This window comes from Stigmatopora argus, chromosome 11 (assembly GCF_051989625.1).
Source record: "Stigmatopora argus isolate UIUO_Sarg chromosome 11, RoL_Sarg_1.0, whole genome shotgun sequence".
NCBI lineage: Eukaryota > Metazoa > Chordata > Actinopteri > Syngnathiformes > Syngnathidae > Stigmatopora > Stigmatopora argus.
Window position 1 is genome coordinate 17,253,393 of NC_135397.1, and position 19,945 is coordinate 17,273,337.

The window sequence follows — 19,945 nt, forward strand, 5'->3', positions numbered from 1 at the left end:
AAATTAAGAATTTAGCCAAAACTTACTGCATTGCAATTATGGGGTTAATACACCTAAATGTTACGGTGATAACGATTGGCAATAACAAGCTTAGATAAAGGGGAATATCTACAACAAATTCAGGTGGGTCCTTTCATGGTGGGAAACAAGTGATGAAATAATGTCTATGTTTTAAAAAATAACATCTCCAAATTATAAAATATCAACCTTGGAGAAATGCTTTAAGTAGATGGGTTGACTAGAATGGGCAAAATTCGATAACATTGAAAGGGGGTGTAACTTAATCCAGAACATGGAGATAAAGTTTTACAAACGGTTAAAATACTAAAAGGGGGTGTGTGTGTGTTTCAATGTGTCACAACTTTTCCGTTATTGCATTATTGGCGAATAGATAGTTAATCACAGCCACTCGCTTGGCAGTCTACATGCTGACTGACTGGGGTAAGGGGCGGTGGCAATTGAACAAATTTCTATTTTTAGATATGTGGCATGTGAATCTAATACATTAATTATCTAGTTTCTTCAGGCATCAACCTTGCGGTTCGAGGATCTACTAATGCGGAGTGGATCCAGACCTTCCGGAGTGTGGAGTATTCCTGGTGTTCTCAAGAATTCGTAGGTTTTCTCTGGGTACTCCAGTTTTACTCCAACAAACCAAAATTATGGATGATTGGGGGAGCACTCTAAATTCCTTGATTATGAGTGCGAGCGTGGATGAGTGTCTGTCTTTTGTGTTTTAATTGGCTGGCCACCAAGATATATCAATATTCTAATATCAAGGTGGAATATTTCTGAAATCGCTGATAAGCCTTTCGAGGACGGCGGTGGCAGAGTAGGACAGAAACAAAAAAAAAGAAAAGAATTTCGCCAAATGACATTTTTTGATTTCTGCAATGGGAAATTTTGGGAACCTGAGGGACTAAACAAAAACAAAAGACTTATCTGGGAGGGCTGCCATTTTGAGTCATGGTAAATTTCATGCCTCAAAAAAGGGGAGGTTATATATATTCAATCTATATGCAGATATATGGCCAAAACACGGGCGATTCCCCCTCATGTCAAGCTACAAAAGCTACATATCCATTTCAAAGGATACATATGGATTTAAACAGATTGGGGAAACCTTGTTGCAGAAACTGGTCTAGATTGGCAAGCTTGGATGACACACCCGTGCAAAAAAAACCATCAGGCCTTCGATAAAATTAAACCATACGGTGGGGGCATTACAAATCATTATTCAGACTGACAAATTAACTTGTGGATCCTTGTCTGACGTTTTTCCTAAGTCCATGGGCAGGTGGAGAAGACTCTTTTTATAAAATTCTACAATTGTGTCTCAACAACAATGACCATGTCTATGAGACGGTAAGAAAATCGTCAGAGATGGAAACACCCGGATTCGCCCTAGTAAAATTAAAATCTGAGATGACCAGAGAATTCATTTCTGCAACAGGGAGTTCCCAAACGGGAGGCGGTAAGAAAAAATTGGTTATTGTTGATGGAAGATGCAGCTATTACTTTAAATCAAACCTGCATAACATGTATGGGGCCCCGCCCTCTCTTACGAGTAGTGCCCGCGCAAATTACTCCTGATTGTTTAATGAAGATAATGACTACAAAAAAAAAAATGTAAGCCCCAATTGTGAGAAATTGAATAATGTCTACCCAGTTACAAGAGCAGCAAAGGACAAGCCTAACTTTTCAACACATGTCGCTTTTAAATCATTTTACCTGCTTAAAACCTTACAGGGCATGGTCTGAAGCTGGAGGCGATAAATGAGACGTGGTGTGCCCACGTCCTAAAACCGACTACACCCTGGTACCACGTTCTGACCTATGGTGGTGGTGCGGCCAAAACAAATTATACGACGCCTGCCAAAATGCAGCAGGACTTTGTGCCTTGGTCTCACTGCTATTACCAGTGTCTGTTTTTCCATCTACAGTAGAGGAGATACAATTGGCTGCACAGAAATCCGGTATGATGGCGGGCCCCTCGCGATGGCGTCGATCGGCATGGAGAGAGGGTGATCCGACATACATTGATGCGATTGGCATCCACGGGGCGTACCAGATGAGTATAAGTTGGCTAATCAGATCGCAGCAGGTTGGGAGTATATTTTTCTTTTAATTACTCCAAACAAAAATGTTGATTGGATAAATTACCTGCATTACAATGTCCAAAAACTTGGAAACTATACTGAACAGGGATTTGTGGCGATAAAGGAACAATTGGCAGCCACCAGTCTTATGGCGTTCCAGGATCGCATAGCAGTTGATATGCTGCTTGCGGAGCAAGGGGGCGTGTGTGCAATGTTTGGAGATCAATGTTGCACCTTCATACCGAACAACACGTCACCCGGTGGGTCCCTCACCCAGGCCATTAGTGGCCTGCAGATCCTCAACCGCAATATGAAGAAGCATTCTGGAGTCGGAGAATTCCGCCTTGGAAAGCTGGTGGCATGTCCTTTTGATTTGGCCCAATTTGTTGCATTTTCCGTAGCCCTTTTTGCTACGATTTTGACATTATGTGGGTGGTGTATTATTCCCTGCTTAAGATCTTTGATAAGCCGACTTATGACCACTGCGATTGCCCCTACAAATTCTAAATTGCATGAATTATATCCCCTACTAATGAGACGTGCTGACAGCAGCAGTGAATTTCAAGAGCATGGTAGTTCCGAGGATAAAAAATATGGCGAAAATGATTTTGTTTTCTGCTTTCAGACCTGCCGAACGAGTAGGGCCTAAGCGGGTAAAATTAAAACAGCCAACGGAGATATCCCTCTCTTCTTGGATTTGCCATAAAATAAATAACGAACATATAATAAAAAAGGGGGGAATGTTGGGTTCATTCTGGGATGTTACTATATGTTCATTTGGAATTAATGGAATAAAGCTGAAAGGAAGTTTTATTAAGGGGATCATGTGCAAATTTATAATATAGGGGGGAATGTTGGAGTAATCATTATTATAAATGTGTTTGCAATGAATATAAAGCCTTATAATATACATGCTTACTATATTAATCAATATATTTGCTTATTAGGAATAGTAATGCTCATCCTAAATGTGTAACTATATTAAACAATATATATATATGTGTTGATCGCTTTCAACGAAGACAAACGCTTACGCCAAGGTCGCTCTCCAGGACAGCTGGGTCCAGCGAGAGATACAAGTTCGCAAGGACATAAAACAATACATTAAGTTCTTGCTCCGAGGACTGAGTACTGGAAGATACACCTCAACCCTTTCCCCCAGATGCAAGTTCGCAATGAAGATCTGTGAAGGACGCTTAAATTGTTGTTGGGTCAGCGGATGGCTATCAAGCATATTGTTTTAATTTGTGACGCTAGTTTGACGCTAGGTTTGCTTGATTATAGAATTGTTTTGTTTCTTGCTTACGCAATTGGATCGAGTCGATAACCTTGTAATTGTTTTGGTTTGAGGCCTTAAATGGGCAGGACATAATGCCACTCGTGGAGAATAATCTTGGTCGGCCGAGCGGTCCGGATGTATTCTCTTCTTGCAAGAATTAAATGGTGAGATGTGACTACAGATGCCTTTTTTATTGAAAGCTGAATTGGAAAAACCTAAGGATAAACCTACAATTGGATGAACCTAACACTATGGATAGCATGCCAGCAGAAGGCAAACATCTGCAGCTCGTTTTCTAACTGAATTGAAAGCTTTATTGTCATTGCATATTGTACATCGTACAACGAGATGCCTGCCTTCCAGGTACAGCCCAACCGGACAGTTATAAAATACAGTCCAATGAAAAAGTATTTGACCCATTCCTGATTTCTCGTTTTTTGGGATGTTTATCACAAACACACAGGTTTCAGACCATCAAAATAATTTTCATTTGCCATTAAAATGAATAATAATCATGCAAATGTCAGGAAGCTAACGTTAGGTAACAGAGACAAAGATCACACAAACACGAACATATTTAATAAACATAAAATTAAGAATACAAAACAACATTGCATTGAATTTTGAATCTTTTTCATTAACATTTTATGATTTCTTTGGCATTTCAATTTTCACCCATTTTATTTATCGCCACTGCTTCTTACCTGTTTGGGTTTAGGTTCCCCTTAGGTAGTGCTTGTTGACGGACGGACGGACGTATTGACAAAAATCGATCTGCCGTAATTATTTGAGTATAACGCGCAACCGCGTATAACGCACACCTATAAATTGTGACTAAAAATTGGTATACAGTCATAAGTCTACTTACAAATGCCTCTAGGTGCAAAATTTGCACGTTACAAAAGCTTTTTATATGCCAATGAGTGCCTCGAAATAAGAAACATTTCCAAGTTACGAAAAGCCCCAAAAAGTACATGCATTCCTCATCCGTCATTTTATTTTGAAAATATTGTCGCAGATGGATTGATTCTCGCTTTAAAAGCTCACTCCACCATATACTGGGCTCTCATTGGCTGTCTCACAACAACCGTCCATTTTATTTAACCCATTGTCTGTTTAAACGTATTTATACTTGGGAAAGCTGTAGCCGACTGCCTCGACCTGAACGGCAGCCTTTGGTGGGTTAAATTGTGCTGTGGGGGCAGGTGATTGGCCGTGTTGTCAGTAATGAGGACGTTGACGAGTTAGTTGATCGATGTGCGACAAAACGCACGGACGGCTAAATGCAACGCTCGGCAACACACAAGGAATTCAACGAGGAGGCAGCCACCATTGCAACATTTTTTCCCCAAAGATGGCGCCATCAGGCGGCAGCTGGTGGCAGTAGCTCTGTCTACTCTTATTTGTTTTTCGTGTTTTACAGCCTTTCTATCTTTTTTTTATTACATTTTAATATTTCTTAATATATTCCTTTTTACTTTAATGTTTTCACAACTTTCTTTGTTCTGTTAGCCTGGCTTCTTTGTGCTACTTCTTTTTTTGGAACCATTCAGCCATCCCTACGCTGTCATACACATGGGATTAGCTGTGAACAATACGCAGAAGAAGAAGCAACACCTCCATGCCGCTGGAAATCCAGAGCTGGACAAAAGTGCCGGGAGAAGAAGTGACACTTCAGACCAACCATTCCATCTATTATTATGGGGAAAGTAAGATCCCTCCCCGATAAGATGGAGGAGCTGTCGGTGCTTACCAGGCCGGAAACGGAGTCGAGGGGTTGTACTCTGCTACTGTTGATTCTTCAGCTCCAGACTACTGAGGGACTGTTCGGATAAGCTTGGAAGAGTGACTGCATATTTTCAACCTCGGTCACAGTCTGCGGAAGTTCCCCATCTTGTGGAAGACTTCATGTGTGTGGTTCCAGTTTTATCCAACTCTACAACGTCTTTTTCTTGTGTCTGTATCTGTTTATGCTACTGCAACCAAGATGGCGCCGCTCAAGTGGCAGCCGGTAGCAGTAGCTCCGTCCGCTCTTGCTCGTTTTGTTTTTGCTGCTTTTCTGTCTTTTTTATTGCATTTTGGTATTTCTTAATGATGTTCCATATATTTTGGTTTGCTTTGCTTTGCTTTGTACTTTGTGCTTTTTGCTTTGTTGTTCTGCGGCCTTTGCGACTCAGCCCCCGTTGCGTGGCTTGGTTTTCTTTGTGCTAGTCCTAGATGTCTTTGGAGCCATTCAGCCGTGCCTCTGCAGTCATGGATGCAGGATCAGCTGTGAGCAGTGGATGATAGTGCCGGGAGAAAAGGCAACGCTCCAGACCGAGCATTCCATCATTGTTACGGGAGCGCGAGATCTCTCCCCGGTCAGATGGAGTAGCTGCCGGGGTTTGATGGGCTGCTTGTGTGCTTTGAAGTCCCCCACCGGCCTCTCCGCTGCTGCTGATTAGGTAATAGGACAGTTTAGGAGGATCTAGGCAAGGAATATGATCTTTAAAACCTCCAGACTACTGAGGGACTGTGCGGTAACCTCAGTCTCAGTCTGCAGAAGGTCCCCACCTTGTGGACTTCCTGTGTGTGGCTCCAGTTTTTTACCTAGGTCTACAATGTCTTGTGTCTGTCTTGCTACAGCAACCAAGAAATTTCCCAAATACGGAATGAAATAAAGTTCTAACCTAACCTAACCTAACCTAACTGCACAAATCAGAAAAATACAAACGGAAGAGAAACGAACTTTCCGACTTTGTGGAAAAAACATCCTGAAAAAGTGTTCACGAGTCGTGCCCACTTTGCACATTTTAGAGACATTATTAAAAGTCCTCAAAGGCAATCGTCTTTGTAGTTTTTTTTTCTTTCAAAATGTTTGTCATCCAGCACTGCAGAAGCAGGTAAGAACCAGTAGTGACTTATAAAATGGGTGTAAAATTACATTTCAAAGAAATTACAAAACATTAATAATGCTTGTTGTCGATTGTGTTTGTTTGAATTCTTAATGCTGTGTTTATTAAATGTGTGTTCATGTTTGTGTGCTATCTTTATGTTGCATAGAGCCCGGTAGCTCTTTCTTGTTCCTATGCGTTTTAACAAATGTTTGTATATATACTTGTTATTCATTTTGGGACATTAATAAAATAAATGTATCATCATTTTCTCTCATTTTTGTGTGTCTCACATCTTTCTTACAAAATTGGGACAATTGACCAATTTTAAAGGGTTTAATTGGTAGATGTGTGAGGACCGTGGAACAAATTAGACAATTTAGATATAAAACACACCTATTTACGAATTTTCAAGTTACGAAAAAAGTTCTGGAACCAATTAATTTCGCAAGTAGAGGTATGACTGTATATTTTTTTTACACTTTTTCTCAGCTCACACCAAGGATTCTACGGTACTGGTAACTGGCAAATGCTGAACACATCTCGCCATGACAAAACATTTATTGACAACATGGAAACAGGAAACCTGGTAAAACAAACTATCAGTATGAACACAATTCTCAAATGGAATTTACAATCTGAAATCCTTAAAGTCTAATTCATTATAATATTTAACATTTTTTAATGTCTGATTCATAATCATCTGATTCACCAAACAATTGATTCCATTCTTCTTGATTTAATTTTTCATCAGTGTCCCATTTAGGGCAACTATTAGTTTCTTCACATACTTGTGTGTCTGAATCTGAGTCCCAAAGCAGGTTGTCTTCTGTGCCATCCATTTAATTGCTGATGCCGGTCTTTAAAAAATTCTTAATGATCATTTCTGCTGGCAAGTCTTCCCATGATGATTTAATTCAGGATGCAATGAGACATACCGTATACCCGCATATAAGCTGCACCCTTAAAATTGTTAAATTTTACAATTTTCCGCATATAAGCCAGCCCCTGATTGACAATTTTCACCTCCTTATTCATGAGTTTAAAAGGGAGTACAACTGTGTTACTTTCAAGGGAAAGTCTTGAGAAAAATCATCGCACGTGGTATTTCTGAAATACTGCATGAATCAAAAGCACATGATTAGTTAGGGTCAATACCATAAGGAAGTTAATATTCGAGTCTTTACAAATATCAAATTATTCAATTTGAAAAAAGAAATAAGTATATCTTGATGACAACCTGATGCTTTTTAATGACATGAATTACCATTTTTTTACCAGAAGTTTAAGATGTTGTGGTTTTATTATTGCTATATTTTATATTGCTTCTAATGTTGAAATATCTCGATTTTTTTCCAATGGTTCATATTACTACAATAGTTGACACTTTCGAACAAGAAATAAAAAGAAAAAAAATCTAAGCGGAATTTTGTTTTATTTCATAATCACAAATCTACAATTTCCTTTCAAAAACAAAGTAATGTAAGCACAACCAGGAAGTGTGGACATACCGGTATAGTGTTCAACAAGTCTCTGGGTGCAATAATAGCAGGAGATACACATTACGCAAGTATCAAAACTGACATTTTAACGATCGACCGCAAGACCTTCGATCAGCCTTAAATACTATTGGGATGTGCCGGCATGGTAAACGCTAAGAACACATCTGTCAAGGCTACTCGCGTCTGGCCAGTCAGAGCACGTTAATAACTCCGGTGGGCTGGCGATGCCATGAGCGAGTGGTGGCAAGCACAAATGAGATTTTATTACCTTTTCTGCAAGATACGTTTTATTTTTTTCTTGAATTTCATTCAGACAACAAAATACATTTTGTTTACCGTTTTATCTGTTTATCTTTCTCTATTTTGAAATAAATGACCGTACTGGCCGCCTTGTCTTGCGTCATGGTTGTCATGGTTTTATGATGTTTCGTCTTTGTCACCTTGCAAATTTGTGCATGTCATCTTTTTATGCGCATATAAGCCATTCCCTTGCTTTAGTCATCATTTTTTTGTCCATCAAATGCAGCTTATATGGAAGTAAATACGGTATGCCAGGTTTCTTGAGATTTCCTCCTGCAGTCAACTTTTGTCGCCAGATTTCATTCACACAATCCTTTTCTCCCTGACTCTGTCTTTGAATTGTTTGTTTAAAACAACATCCAGTGGCTAAAGAATAGAGGTTAGTCCACCTGGAATCACAGCTTGAAATGTGATTAGACTTTCCAACTTGGTCTTAACAGTGTCGTCATGTGTAAGCGGAACTGGACCCATACAAGCAAGGATTCTTTTTCTATAGTGAGCCTGGTCTACTATTCCAAACTTTATCTAACCATAAAATGCAGCCCTTCACATCCTTCCAGCCTGTGGGATGACAGTGGATCACAACACATGGTGGAATTTTTTCTCCCTTTGGAATAGTCTTTCTTTTAAAAATCACCATGGATCTGGTGTTTCCCTTTGATATCAATTGTCTTTCTGCCTGGTAGGTAAAAACACATTGGGGTTTCATCCATATTGCCTTTCTGTGACAGTTCAAAGTTATTCTGCTTACGTTGATTGATTAAAAAGGTATTAATGAATTGATATTTTCTTCTAAATCATTTGGCAACTTATGTGATATCTTTGTTCTTTGGCGTATTGAAAGTCCATGCCTCCTCATAAACTTTTATGCCGATCCATTAGAGCACACCTGAGCAATCCGGTCCTCGAGGGCCGTGTGGGTGCAGGTTTTTGTTCCAACCGATCCAGCACAGACAGTTTAACTACCGTATTTTCACGACTATTCGGCACATCGTATTTTAAGCCCCAGTGTCAGTAACGAGTGCTATTTCTGTATTTTAAACACACAAAGCACGCACCATTTTTTTAGACGCATATATATTATATATTATATATGGATGAACATCGAAACGCAATAGCGCTGGCTACCGGAAGCAGCCTATTTCCGGGTTCCGGAGCGCAGTGACTGCTGGGAAATATAGTTCTTGCACGCTACACCCACACGCTAAAAACACGTTTTTAAAAATGCAACGGAAGCAAAACTGAGTTTGGTTGTACTTTATTTAGACATTTTACAACTTACTCACATCATCATCACCCACAAATCCATCAAAGTCCTAATTTTCTGTGTCCGAATTAAACAATTGCCCAAATGAGTCTTCCAAAACGCCGGGTCCAGCGTTTGTAGTTCTCAAGCCTCCGGGAATGACGGCAAGCTCCGAGTTAATATATTATATTATATAATATAATATATATATATATATATATATATATATATATATATATATATATATATATATATATATATATATATATATATATACACACACATATAGACACAGTCTAGCTTTGAATGCTCTGTTGACGTCAACATTTCTTTTGTAAATATAGCTGAAATGACGGCGAGCACCAAATTAGTGTGCTCACGCGACGTCATACTTACTGGGTGTATTGAAGAACTGGGTGTATTAAGAACTCGATATCCCAGCAGTCACTGCGCAGTACTTTATCTACGGGAAATAGTAGAGTCGGGGGCTGCTTGCCGTAGTTGTCCTATCGACTGATTTATTTGATTTTATCGTGATAACAATTTTAGTATTGGTCCATATATAAAGCGCACTGGATTATTAGGCGCCCTGTCTATTTTGGAGAAAATTTTAGACTTTTATGTGCGCCTTATAGTCGTGAAAATACGGTAATTATATTTCTGGTGAAACAAGAAGCACTTGACTTCAATCCACTGATTGCACTACTAAGATACCAGATTGGTGGAAAGGTTTCTTCTTATGGGTTGGAACGAAAACCTGCACCCACTGCGGCCCTTTGTGGAATTAATTGCCCAGGTCTGCATTAGAGACTTTGAAGGTTGAATTTTTGCACAACTTTTCAGCTTGAAGTCTAATGCGGAGTGATGTGACAATGTACCCACTAGATCATTAGTCAATGATCCATTCATAAAGTTCTTTCTCCATATCTGGGTACAGCGCTTGTCTCCCTCATCTTGCTTTCTTGGTTTTAGTCACATCTTTCAGGATGACTTTCTGCTTTCTCCATTGTCTAACATTTGTCTCTGGTACAGTGAACCCTCTGGAAGCTGCTCTATTTCAGTTAAGTTCAGCATAACCAACAACCTTTATCTTGAATGAAGCAACATGTGCAGAATGATTTTTTCTGGTTACTCTGGCTTGCCATATTTGGGATATAAAAAAAAAGTGAAAATTCTCTCGACGGATGCAATGGAGATGCTATGTTAATGAGCACCATAATGACGTAATATTCCGAAAGCCGCCAATTCAACTTACTCAAAGGTACATCAAATGCTCCTCAAATTGTATTAAATTTGGTCAAAATATATTTGACTTACCCTATGTTCAAAGATAGCCGCAGTTTTAATACATTTTTGGAACACTGTGTGTATGTGTGTAGTCCACTATCTTGTCTTTTCTCGCCTGAAATCTTGGGCTCTGACGAGAGTTAGGTCAAGAAAAAAATAAAATAAAATCAGCGACGGTGGACGTCGAAACCTCCGAAAACCTTGCGATTTGGTCATAAAAGCGAAGACCTCGTGTTTAACGTGCACCTGAACATTGCTTCAGTTTTTGCGAACAAAATTTTGAGTGTTATACTCTAAGAAATACGGTAAAGACAATTGCCTTTGACGAGTTTTAATAATGTTTCTAAAATACACAAGACACGTCGTCAAAGTTGGTGATCGCACGACTCGTGAACACTTTTTTAGGATTTTTCCACGAAGTCGGAAAGTTCGTAAAACTTATTTCCCATTTTCTTTCTGATTTGTGCTGTTGGAATGATGATTGCTTCCTCCTCAGCCGCCTTCTCGTTGAATTCCTCATGTATTGCATCTTGAAACATGGAGTTGTTGTCGACTGCGTGCCCGTCAAAGGCACCCAGCCACAACTTCCTCCAAGCATAGGTTTAACCACACAATTACAACCGGCGGTCAAAAGAACATAAGAGAATCTTGAAACACTGAGAGCTACTGTTGTGACACCGCCAGAGCCCAGTAGCGTGTAGTGAAATTGTCAAGCAAGAAGCAATGCATCCGCAACAATTTCAAAACAAAATAATGGTTACAGGAAATGTATTCACGTTTCCGTAACTTGGATCTTGTTTTCGTATCTTGAGGCACTCATTTGCATCTCAAAAGGTTTTACAACCTGAAAATTTTGTACCTAGAGGCATTTGTAAGTAGAGGTACAACTGTACATATACAATTCAGGCCAGACAGCCTGTCGACTCGCCATTAAGAATTTTCCGGATTCAGTGTGAAAGTGACAACAATGGGCAGCATTAGAATCAATTAAAATTCAGTCATACTTTGAGATACGAGCTTAATGCATTCCAGGACCGAGCTCGTATGTCAATTCACTTGTATCTCAAATTATTTTTTCCCATATAAAATTCCTGAAAGTGTTCACAAGTCATGCCCACTTTGACGACGTGTGTTTGTGTATTTTAGAAACATTATTAAAAGTCGTCAAAGGCAATCGTCTGTAGTTTTTTTTCCCAAAATGTTCGTCAACCAGCACTGCAGAAGCAGGTAAGAACCAGTAGTAACTTATAAAATGGGTGTGAAATTATATTTCAAAGAAATTATAAAACATTAATGCTTGTTGTTGATTAATGTTGTTGTTCGTATTCTTAATGCTGTGTTTATTAAATGTGTCTTCATGTTTTTGTGCTATCTCTATGTTGTATCCCGGTAGCTTTCTCTTGTTCCGATGTGTTTGAACACAGGTTTGTATATGTAGTTTGGGGTCCAAAATGATATATTTCTAAACTCACTTGCTGTAATACTTCTTAGCACCTTTAACTATTAACGTTGAGGAGTGGCAGTGGTTTAAAAATCAATTTGTAATACAAATGTAATTTGATACTGAAAAATTATTCAATTACAGTTTTTTTTTTCTTTACATTGAGAAGTGTTAATAAGTGAAGATGAACACACTATTTTAACAGTTGGGGTACATTTGAAAGCAGTCTTACCCTGCAAGCAATTTCCCCTCTGTTTGCAATTAGAATCTTGTCAAACATCTGTGAAATCAAATGGCATACAATTAATATGATTAATCAAAGTCCAAATGACATTATTCAGGATAACTGGTAGTTTTTTAAGGTAAAAAATATATATATTTGGTTTAGATAATAACGCAAATTTTAATAATATAATCCAGTGAAAACCATTTAACACATCGTTGTGAACTTTTTATTGTATCCACAACATTATATTATTATTATTGACGAGATTACCTTTTTATTCTGATAGGAGGCAGTGGAATACTGAGGTTTGCTGTGACTGGCACAAGATCCAGAAGGGAAGGGGGCATGCTGTGAACAAAAAAAATCCCTGTATTACTTTATAAAATGGCTGACATGGACATTAATGCCAATACATTTTGTGACAAGGTAATGCTATTTTTTTGTTTATTTCTGAGATGTTGCAGGTATTAATAACAATTGAACTGAATTGAATGTTGACAATTACATATTGGTATCATTGTGAGCACGCAAAATCAGGTATGGGCTAACGAAAAATTGTATAATAACCATGTGAGGAAACGTGAGTCTGATTGTCCACCACGAAGGACGTTTTTTGTCTGCTCCTAGGTAATGACTTGTCATCCAATACAACAGTATCGCTGCACCATAACTCTCACCTTTAAAACAAATAGCAATCTGGAAGGTGGGAGTGGGAGTAGGAGACTGCGCATCGTCATGTTGAATCTAGTTCCAAAAAATGTCCTCTTTCAACAACGAGCATAATGACCGAACACAATAGACATGACCAAATACGGCACCGCGCTTGTTGACAGACGTGCCTGCAAGACAGCCATGTTGACTGGGGCAGCATGAGAAGTCCTTTCTTGGGTAACTGCAATGCACATCTCATTCATTGACCGTTTGATCCCTCTCCTCTGTCGAATAGCATGAATCAAGAGTGGATTTTCATCCCCGTTCCCTATCGCTCCCATAAATGTTGTCTAATGCGAGGTATATCAACATAAATAATTGCTGAGCTTTTTCGGTAGCCTGGAAAAAAAATTAGATCATGAAAGGTTAACTCCTTGAAAAGTAGATCTTGGAGCAAAAAAGTTTGAACACCCCTGCGCTACACCATCGGGCGGCCCCTCTAATGCACATTGAAGGTAAATTGTGACAGGCTTAATTTATCAAGAACAGAACGTATTTATTATTCGAGATGGAACTTTTTTCTAACTGGGAAAGGATATCTCTGTTTCTCGTATTATAGTAATAAAGGCATTGTGCGCAACAGTATCAAACAAAATGTGGCGAAGCTATCCTGATTGTGTATTCCATGCAACGTGATTTATTTAAATCTCTGCCCCGTCAAAGGCACGCAGCTATAAGGAAGAAGAAGGGTATCTACTTATGTTCAAATCTATGAGAAAGAAGAGGGGTGAGAAGCTGCAGGGTCATCGCTCAAAAGGAAGTGACTTCAGAAATGCACATGCGCAGTACGAAAAAGTACTGATTCTGTTTCTGATCTTTAGTGCCGGGGTAGAAGGAAAAATTGTCCGTATTCCGATCGATTAGAACGTCAGGAAGTATTCATTTAACCCCAAGGACGCTTAAAATAGTGTTTATCTCAGGTTATCGCAGAAGGAGAGTTGTTTGTCAATTAAATGGCGGTGCAGGGGGGACAGTTGTTCCAAGAAAAAGTCAGCAGATTGCTCAGCAAACAGAATGGAAAACCTGTACTGAAACCCAACAAACCTCTTGTCCTGAAAGATAGAGTCACCAGCCGCAAACCTAAAAAAGGAGGTAAACTTAAGTGTAGTTTTTAATAGGCTGTTAATGTAAATTCCCAATATCACTGTTACCGTGTTTCATTGAGATACGAGTTGAGATATTGAGAAACTTGATGTTTTGAATTGAAATACCTTGACATACGAGTGTCCAAACATACGAGAAATTTGAGATAGGAGGAAAATTCCGAGCAAATGTGTGCCCTGAAATATGAGACAATGTTTTTTTGGAGGGTTTGAATTGAATGCTTTTATTGTCATTGTCAAGTTGTTGTGTGCTTCCTTCAATTTTTTTGCCCCAACCTGAAAAAGGCTCCGATCTTCTCTCAGCAAGAACAACTCAAATTATTTTCTCCTTTTGTTCAATTATATTGAAGTTTGTGGTGTTAGGAAAGGATTGGTTTGAAAACCAGTTGCATATGATCGGGAACGGAAGGGTATCTCTGGTTCCTTGGTTGCCTGTCTTGTGCTTTCAAGGCTGGACTACTGCCCCCCGCTGGACATATTTATAAATACGAGTACGTACTACAATGTGCTGCCAATGTATTATATTCTTATATATGTACACATACACACACTTGCTTGGAGCTACGTGCCTGACACTGAGAAAAAACAACACTAGAAGACTTATGTGAAATTCTAAGTGCCTTGGACAGACTACAGGGCTTAGAGAACAATACCTGAAAATGCCATGGAACACACTTTTAATTCTAGTTTAATTTTAAATAATTTCCCATTATTTTAGGAAATATATATTCAAAATGATTTTCTGAGAACCTTAATTCAAAGATTAATCTCAACGTTTTCTATGCTGGTGTAAATTTTCTGGAGTGGGATTTCTGGATTTACAATTTCATTACAGTAGTACTTACTGTTACTACTACTTTCTTTTCTCTATTTCTTCTGTCACGTACTGTTCTGCGTGTGTTTGGCCGTGAATAAATGCCCTTGTTATTCCTAAATGAATGTTATCTGTAACGGGCCGTATATGGCCCGCAGGCCGAGGTTGAAAAAATGTACACACATGATCCGGGGGCGGGTCGAGCGCGCGAATCCTGTTTCGGCGACATGTCCGTTTGGCGAAATGTCCGTCAGCCAAACGTCTTTCGGCGAATCGTCCGAGTACCCTTTGACCAACGCCAGAGCCAAGCACCCACAAAATGGATGGGTTGGAACTTCAGATTGCTACCAACAGCTTTGTTAGGAACCGTAACATTATTCTCATCACGGAAACGTGGGTACACCCGCAAACCCCCGACGCCGCGGCATCGCTAGCTAGCCGAACGCTATTTCGAAACAGTCGTTCAAAAGAATTAACAGGCAAAAGCAAAGGAGGGGGACTTTGCGTGTTTATACACAATGAATGGCGTTGCAACAGTAGGATCATTAACACTCACTGCTCCCTGGATTTAGAGCTATTAGCAATACGGTGCAGGCCCTTTTATCTACCTAGGGAGCTAACGGTTGTCAAAGTAAGGGCGATCTACATACCTTCGGATGCGAACGTTAACACAGCACTTAACCTCCTGCTAACGGCTGTAAACAAACCGCAGCTTGACCACCCCGATGGAGTCTTTATTGTCGCTGGTGACTTCAACAAAGCGTGTTTAAAGACTGTTCTGCCTAAGTTTATTCAGTACGTAAAGTGTCACACTAGAGGAGACAAAAATATTGACCATGCTTATTCTAATATCAAACATTGGATTGGATAACTTTATTCATCCCGTATTCGGGAAATTTCATTGTGACAGTAGCAAGAAAAGGCATAGTTATAAGTTAAACATGCTTATAAAGCCACTTCCCTCCCTCACCTGGCTGGATCCAGTGGCGGTCGGTGCATTTTCTCGTAGCGCCTTCAACGTATCAATCCAACCCTCAATCCTTGATCGGCATCAACACAGTTGCGAAGCGTGGAAGACATACTTGGAATACTAGTTACGCTAGCTACTAGCTAGCTACTATTTGTGAACGAATTGTGGCCTGGCAATCGGCATCAACACAGTTGCGAACCATGGAAGACAGCCTTGGAATAGTTACGCTAGCTACTAGCTAGCTACAATTTGCGAATGAATTGTGGCCGCCTGGACGAATGTATTAAACTCAGCGTTTTCGATGGACAATTGTTCAATTCGGACACAGAAAATGAGGACTTTGATGGTTTTGTGGGTGATGATGACGTGAGTACATTGTAAAATGTCTAAATAAAGTACAACCGAACTCAGTTTTGCTTCCGTTGCCTTTTTAAAACGTGTTTTAGCGTGTGGGTGTAGCGTGCAAGAACTATAATTCCCAGCAGTCACTGCGCACCGGAACTCGGAAATAGGCTGCTTCCGGTAGCCAGCGCTATTGCGTTTCGATGTTCATCCATATATAATATATATGCGTCTAATGAAACGGTGCGTGCTTTGTGTGTCTAAAATACAGAAATAGCACTCGTTACTGACACTGCGGCTTAAAATACGATGCACCGAATAGTCGTGAAAGTGCCGCACACACCATTTTCCCGGCTGTAACAGGCTTGCTAGCTTCGGAGTTGACCGCCCTTTCTTAATGATGTCCAACTGTTAGACTTGGTCCCCACCTCTCTTCCTCCATTACACTGAGCACTGGCTCCCCTCAAGGCTGTGTACTGAGTCCTCTTCTGTACTCCCTGTACACATACGACTGTACACCAACCCACCAGTCTAACCCCATCATCAAATTAGCCGATGACACCACTATGGTCGGACTCATCTCAGGAGTGGATGAGTCGGCCTACAGAGATGAGGTCAACAAACTGTCTTTGTGGTGCTCGGTGAATAATCTCAGACTGAACACCACGAAAACTAAAGAAATAATCCTGGACTTTCGCAAACATAGCACAGATCTGGCCCCACTCCTCATAAATGGAGTATGCGTAGACAGGGTCCGTCCTTTAAATTCTTGGGGGTCCACGTCGCGGATAAGCTCTTCTGGCCTACAAACACCACGGCAGTAGTGAAGTAGGCCCAGAAACGACTCCATTTCCTCAGGGTACTCAGGAGGAACAACTTGGACACTAAGCTTCTGGTAACCTTCTATAGAGCCACTGTGGAGAGCATCCTGGCATACTGCATCACAGTGTGGTACGCCGGAAGCACGGCAGCAGACAAAAAGGCCATGCAGAAAGTGATTAACACTGCCCAGAAGATCGTCGGCTGCTCTCTGCCCTCACTGGATGACATTGCCAGCCCTCGATACCTCAGCAGAGCCAGGAACATCATTGGGGATCCATACGACCCTGGTCACAATCTGTTCCAGCTGCTGCCCTCTGGCAGACGCTATAGGTCCCACAAAGTACGGACAAATGGGCTTAAGGACAGTTTTTTCCCCACATCCATCAGGACTCTAAACTTGGGGTAACACGACACACAATCCTTTCTGCATAATAACTTCGGGGTGAGGTAATAGATGTTGGGCGGTGATCTGCCTTCTACTGGCTGACTGAATGTAAGTGAAAGGCTGTGAGATGTAAGTTATCCACTCGGATGGTGATGCAATGTATCCATCATGGCAGAATGGCAAATTACGAGTCGGAAAAAAATTATCACTTATTTGGGTCTTTTGCCGGGAAAACGCACCTTATGGAGAAGCACTACCAATTTCGTCATATGCAGTTTCTGGGTATGATGACAATTATGCTTTTTGTCAAGTCAATGATGCTGACAAAGCCTATGTCCGATTATTATAAGCAGCCTGACCAACTAGCTGTCTCGAATGCTCGTATCTCAAAATGTGTCTTTATCTCAAGGTAAATATTTGCTTGGAATTTTACTTATATACTCGTATCTCAAATTCCTCATATGTCGGGGCACTCTTATGTCAAGGTATTACTATATAGACCTGATCATAAGGTTTTTATTTAGCTTTAGCGACGCTGATGTCAATTAATGGAGCATACCAACTGTTGAGACAACAATGTGGACAGAACGGAACAAATGATCAAATTCCGTCTCTGCAGCAGTCAGCGTTTTTCATAGAATAGATTTGTAAACTTTAAACGGAAGGAAAATGCACGATTGTATTGACAGAGGTAATATGCTGAACGCATTAGGTTCAACACTAACAAGCGCCGCAAGGGTGATGGACTGTTGGCACGGACACAATATAAAACTCTACCACTGACAAGACAAGCTGTTTTATGTCTTCTTCCAGAAGCAAACAGTACATTTTTTACTTTCTTCCTAGAGGCTACCTGTATCACAGAGCTTTCAATCATGATGGCTTGTTGGAAGCAGAACAACTTTGTGGAGAGTCTGTGCTCCCAAGAGATGGATGAATTCTCCTTCTGTGTTAAAAAAGCCCAGGTAAGTGTGCAAAATCCAAGACCTTTGAAACATTGTAAAGTTGTACCTGGGTTTACAAATACAATTTTCAGACAAATATACACGTGAAGGTGGACTTTGTGTTGGGTCAGAACTGGTGAAATCTATTAAAGGTTAAACACTACCTTTTATTTTATGAGGAGTCCTGAAGTCCCCGAAACGTCGTAAATCCGGTGGACGCCCGGCCGGTCTATGAGGAAACGGGGCACTGGGTGCTCCGGCGGTCATCCGGGCCAGCCCACGAGTAAGCGCTGGTCGAGCCGGTCAAGCGGTCGTCCAGGCCTCGCTCTGAACCGCCTCCCGAGGAGCGAGGGCGATGCTGCCTCGCTCTGAACCGCCTCCCGAGGAGCGAGGGTGATGCCGCCTCGCTCTGGATCGCCTCCCGAGGAGCGAGGGCGATGCCGCCTCGCTCTGAACCGCCTCCCGAGGAGCGAGGGTGATGCCGCCTCGCTCTGGACCGCCTCCCGAGGAGCGAGGGCGATGCCGCCTCGCTCTGAACCGCCTCCCGAGGAGCGAGGGTGATGCCGCCTCGCTCTGAACCACCTCCCGAGGAGCGACGGCGATGCCGCCTCGCTCTGAACCGCCTCCCGAGGAGCGACGGCGATGCCGCCTCGCCCTGGACCGCATCCCGAAGCACGACAGCAATGCTGCCTTGCCCTGAACCGCCTCCCGAGGAGCGATGCCGGCTCACTCTGAACCGCCCCCCGAGGGCCGACGGCGATGCCACCTCGCTCTGAACCGAATCCCGAGAAGCGACGGCGATGCCGCCTCGCTCTGAACCGACTCCCAAGGAGCGACGGCGGTGCCACCTCGCTCTGAACCGACTCCCGAGGGGCGACGGCGGTGCCACCTCGCTCTGAACCGCCTCCGGAGGGGCGACGACGGTGCCGCCTCGCTCTGAACCGCCTCCCGAGGAGCGACGGCGATGCCGCCTCGCTCTGAACCGCCTCCCGAGAAGCGACGGCGATGCCGCCTCGCCCTGGACCGCATCCCGAAGCACGACGGCAATGCTGCCTTGCCCTGAACCGCCTCCCGAGGAGCGATGCCGGCTCACTCTGAACCGCCCCCCGAGGGCCGACGGGGATGCCACCTCGCTCTGAACCGAATCCCGAGGGGCGACGGCGGTGCCGCCTCGCTCTGAACCGACTCCCGAGGGGCGACGGCGGTGCCGCCTCGCTCTGAACCGCCTCCGGAGGGGCGACGACGGTGCCGCCTCGCTCTGAACCGCCTCCCGAGGAGCGACGGCGATGCCGCCTCGCTCTGGACCGCCTCCCGGGGAGCGACGGCGATTCCGCCTCGCCCCGGACCGCCCCCCGGGGAGCGACGGCGATGCCGCCTCGCCCCGGACCGCCCCCCGGGGAGCGACGGCGATGCCGCCTCGCCCCGGACCGCCCCCCGGGGAGCGACGGCGATGCCGCCTCGCCCCGGACCGCCCCCCGGGGAGCGACGGCGATGCCGCCTCGCCCCGGACCGCCCCCCGGGGAGCGACGGCGATGCCGCCTCGCCCCGGACCGCCCCCCGGGGAGCGACGGCGATGCCGCCTCGCCCCGGACCGCCCCCCG

General features: G+C 42.5%; 2 protein-coding genes across 4 annotated transcripts in view; one reads left to right on the plus strand and one right to left on the minus strand.

The window, feature by feature from the left end:
* The window catches only part of pcca (propionyl-CoA carboxylase subunit alpha), a 139,935-nt gene extending 126,291 nt beyond the window's left edge, over positions 1 to 13,644 (minus strand). Inside the window, exons 1-4 of one of the 3 annotated variants that reach the window (XM_077613364.1) lie at positions 13,093 to 13,644; positions 12,931 to 12,997; positions 12,524 to 12,601; positions 12,260 to 12,307 (exon numbers count right to left, since the gene is read on the minus strand). In XM_077613364.1, the coding sequence (XP_077469490.1) occupies positions 12,260 to 12,307; positions 12,524 to 12,601; positions 12,931 to 12,997; positions 13,093 to 13,163 (264 nt within the window). In that variant the 5' untranslated portion in view covers positions 13,164 to 13,644. The other 2 variants (XM_077613363.1, XM_077613365.1) reach the window with 2 other exon arrangements.
* Positions 13,645 to 13,731: 87 nt separating this feature from the next.
* Positions 13,732 to 19,945, plus strand: part of chchd1 (coiled-coil-helix-coiled-coil-helix domain containing 1) — a 41,523-nt gene continuing 35,309 nt past the window's right edge. Inside the window, exons 1-2 of the mRNA XM_077613366.1 lie at positions 13,732 to 14,056; positions 18,247 to 18,365. Of these exons, the coding sequence (XP_077469492.1) occupies positions 13,918 to 14,056; positions 18,247 to 18,365 (258 nt within the window). The 5' untranslated portion in view covers positions 13,732 to 13,917. The remainder of the gene's footprint in view (positions 14,057 to 18,246; positions 18,366 to 19,945) is intronic.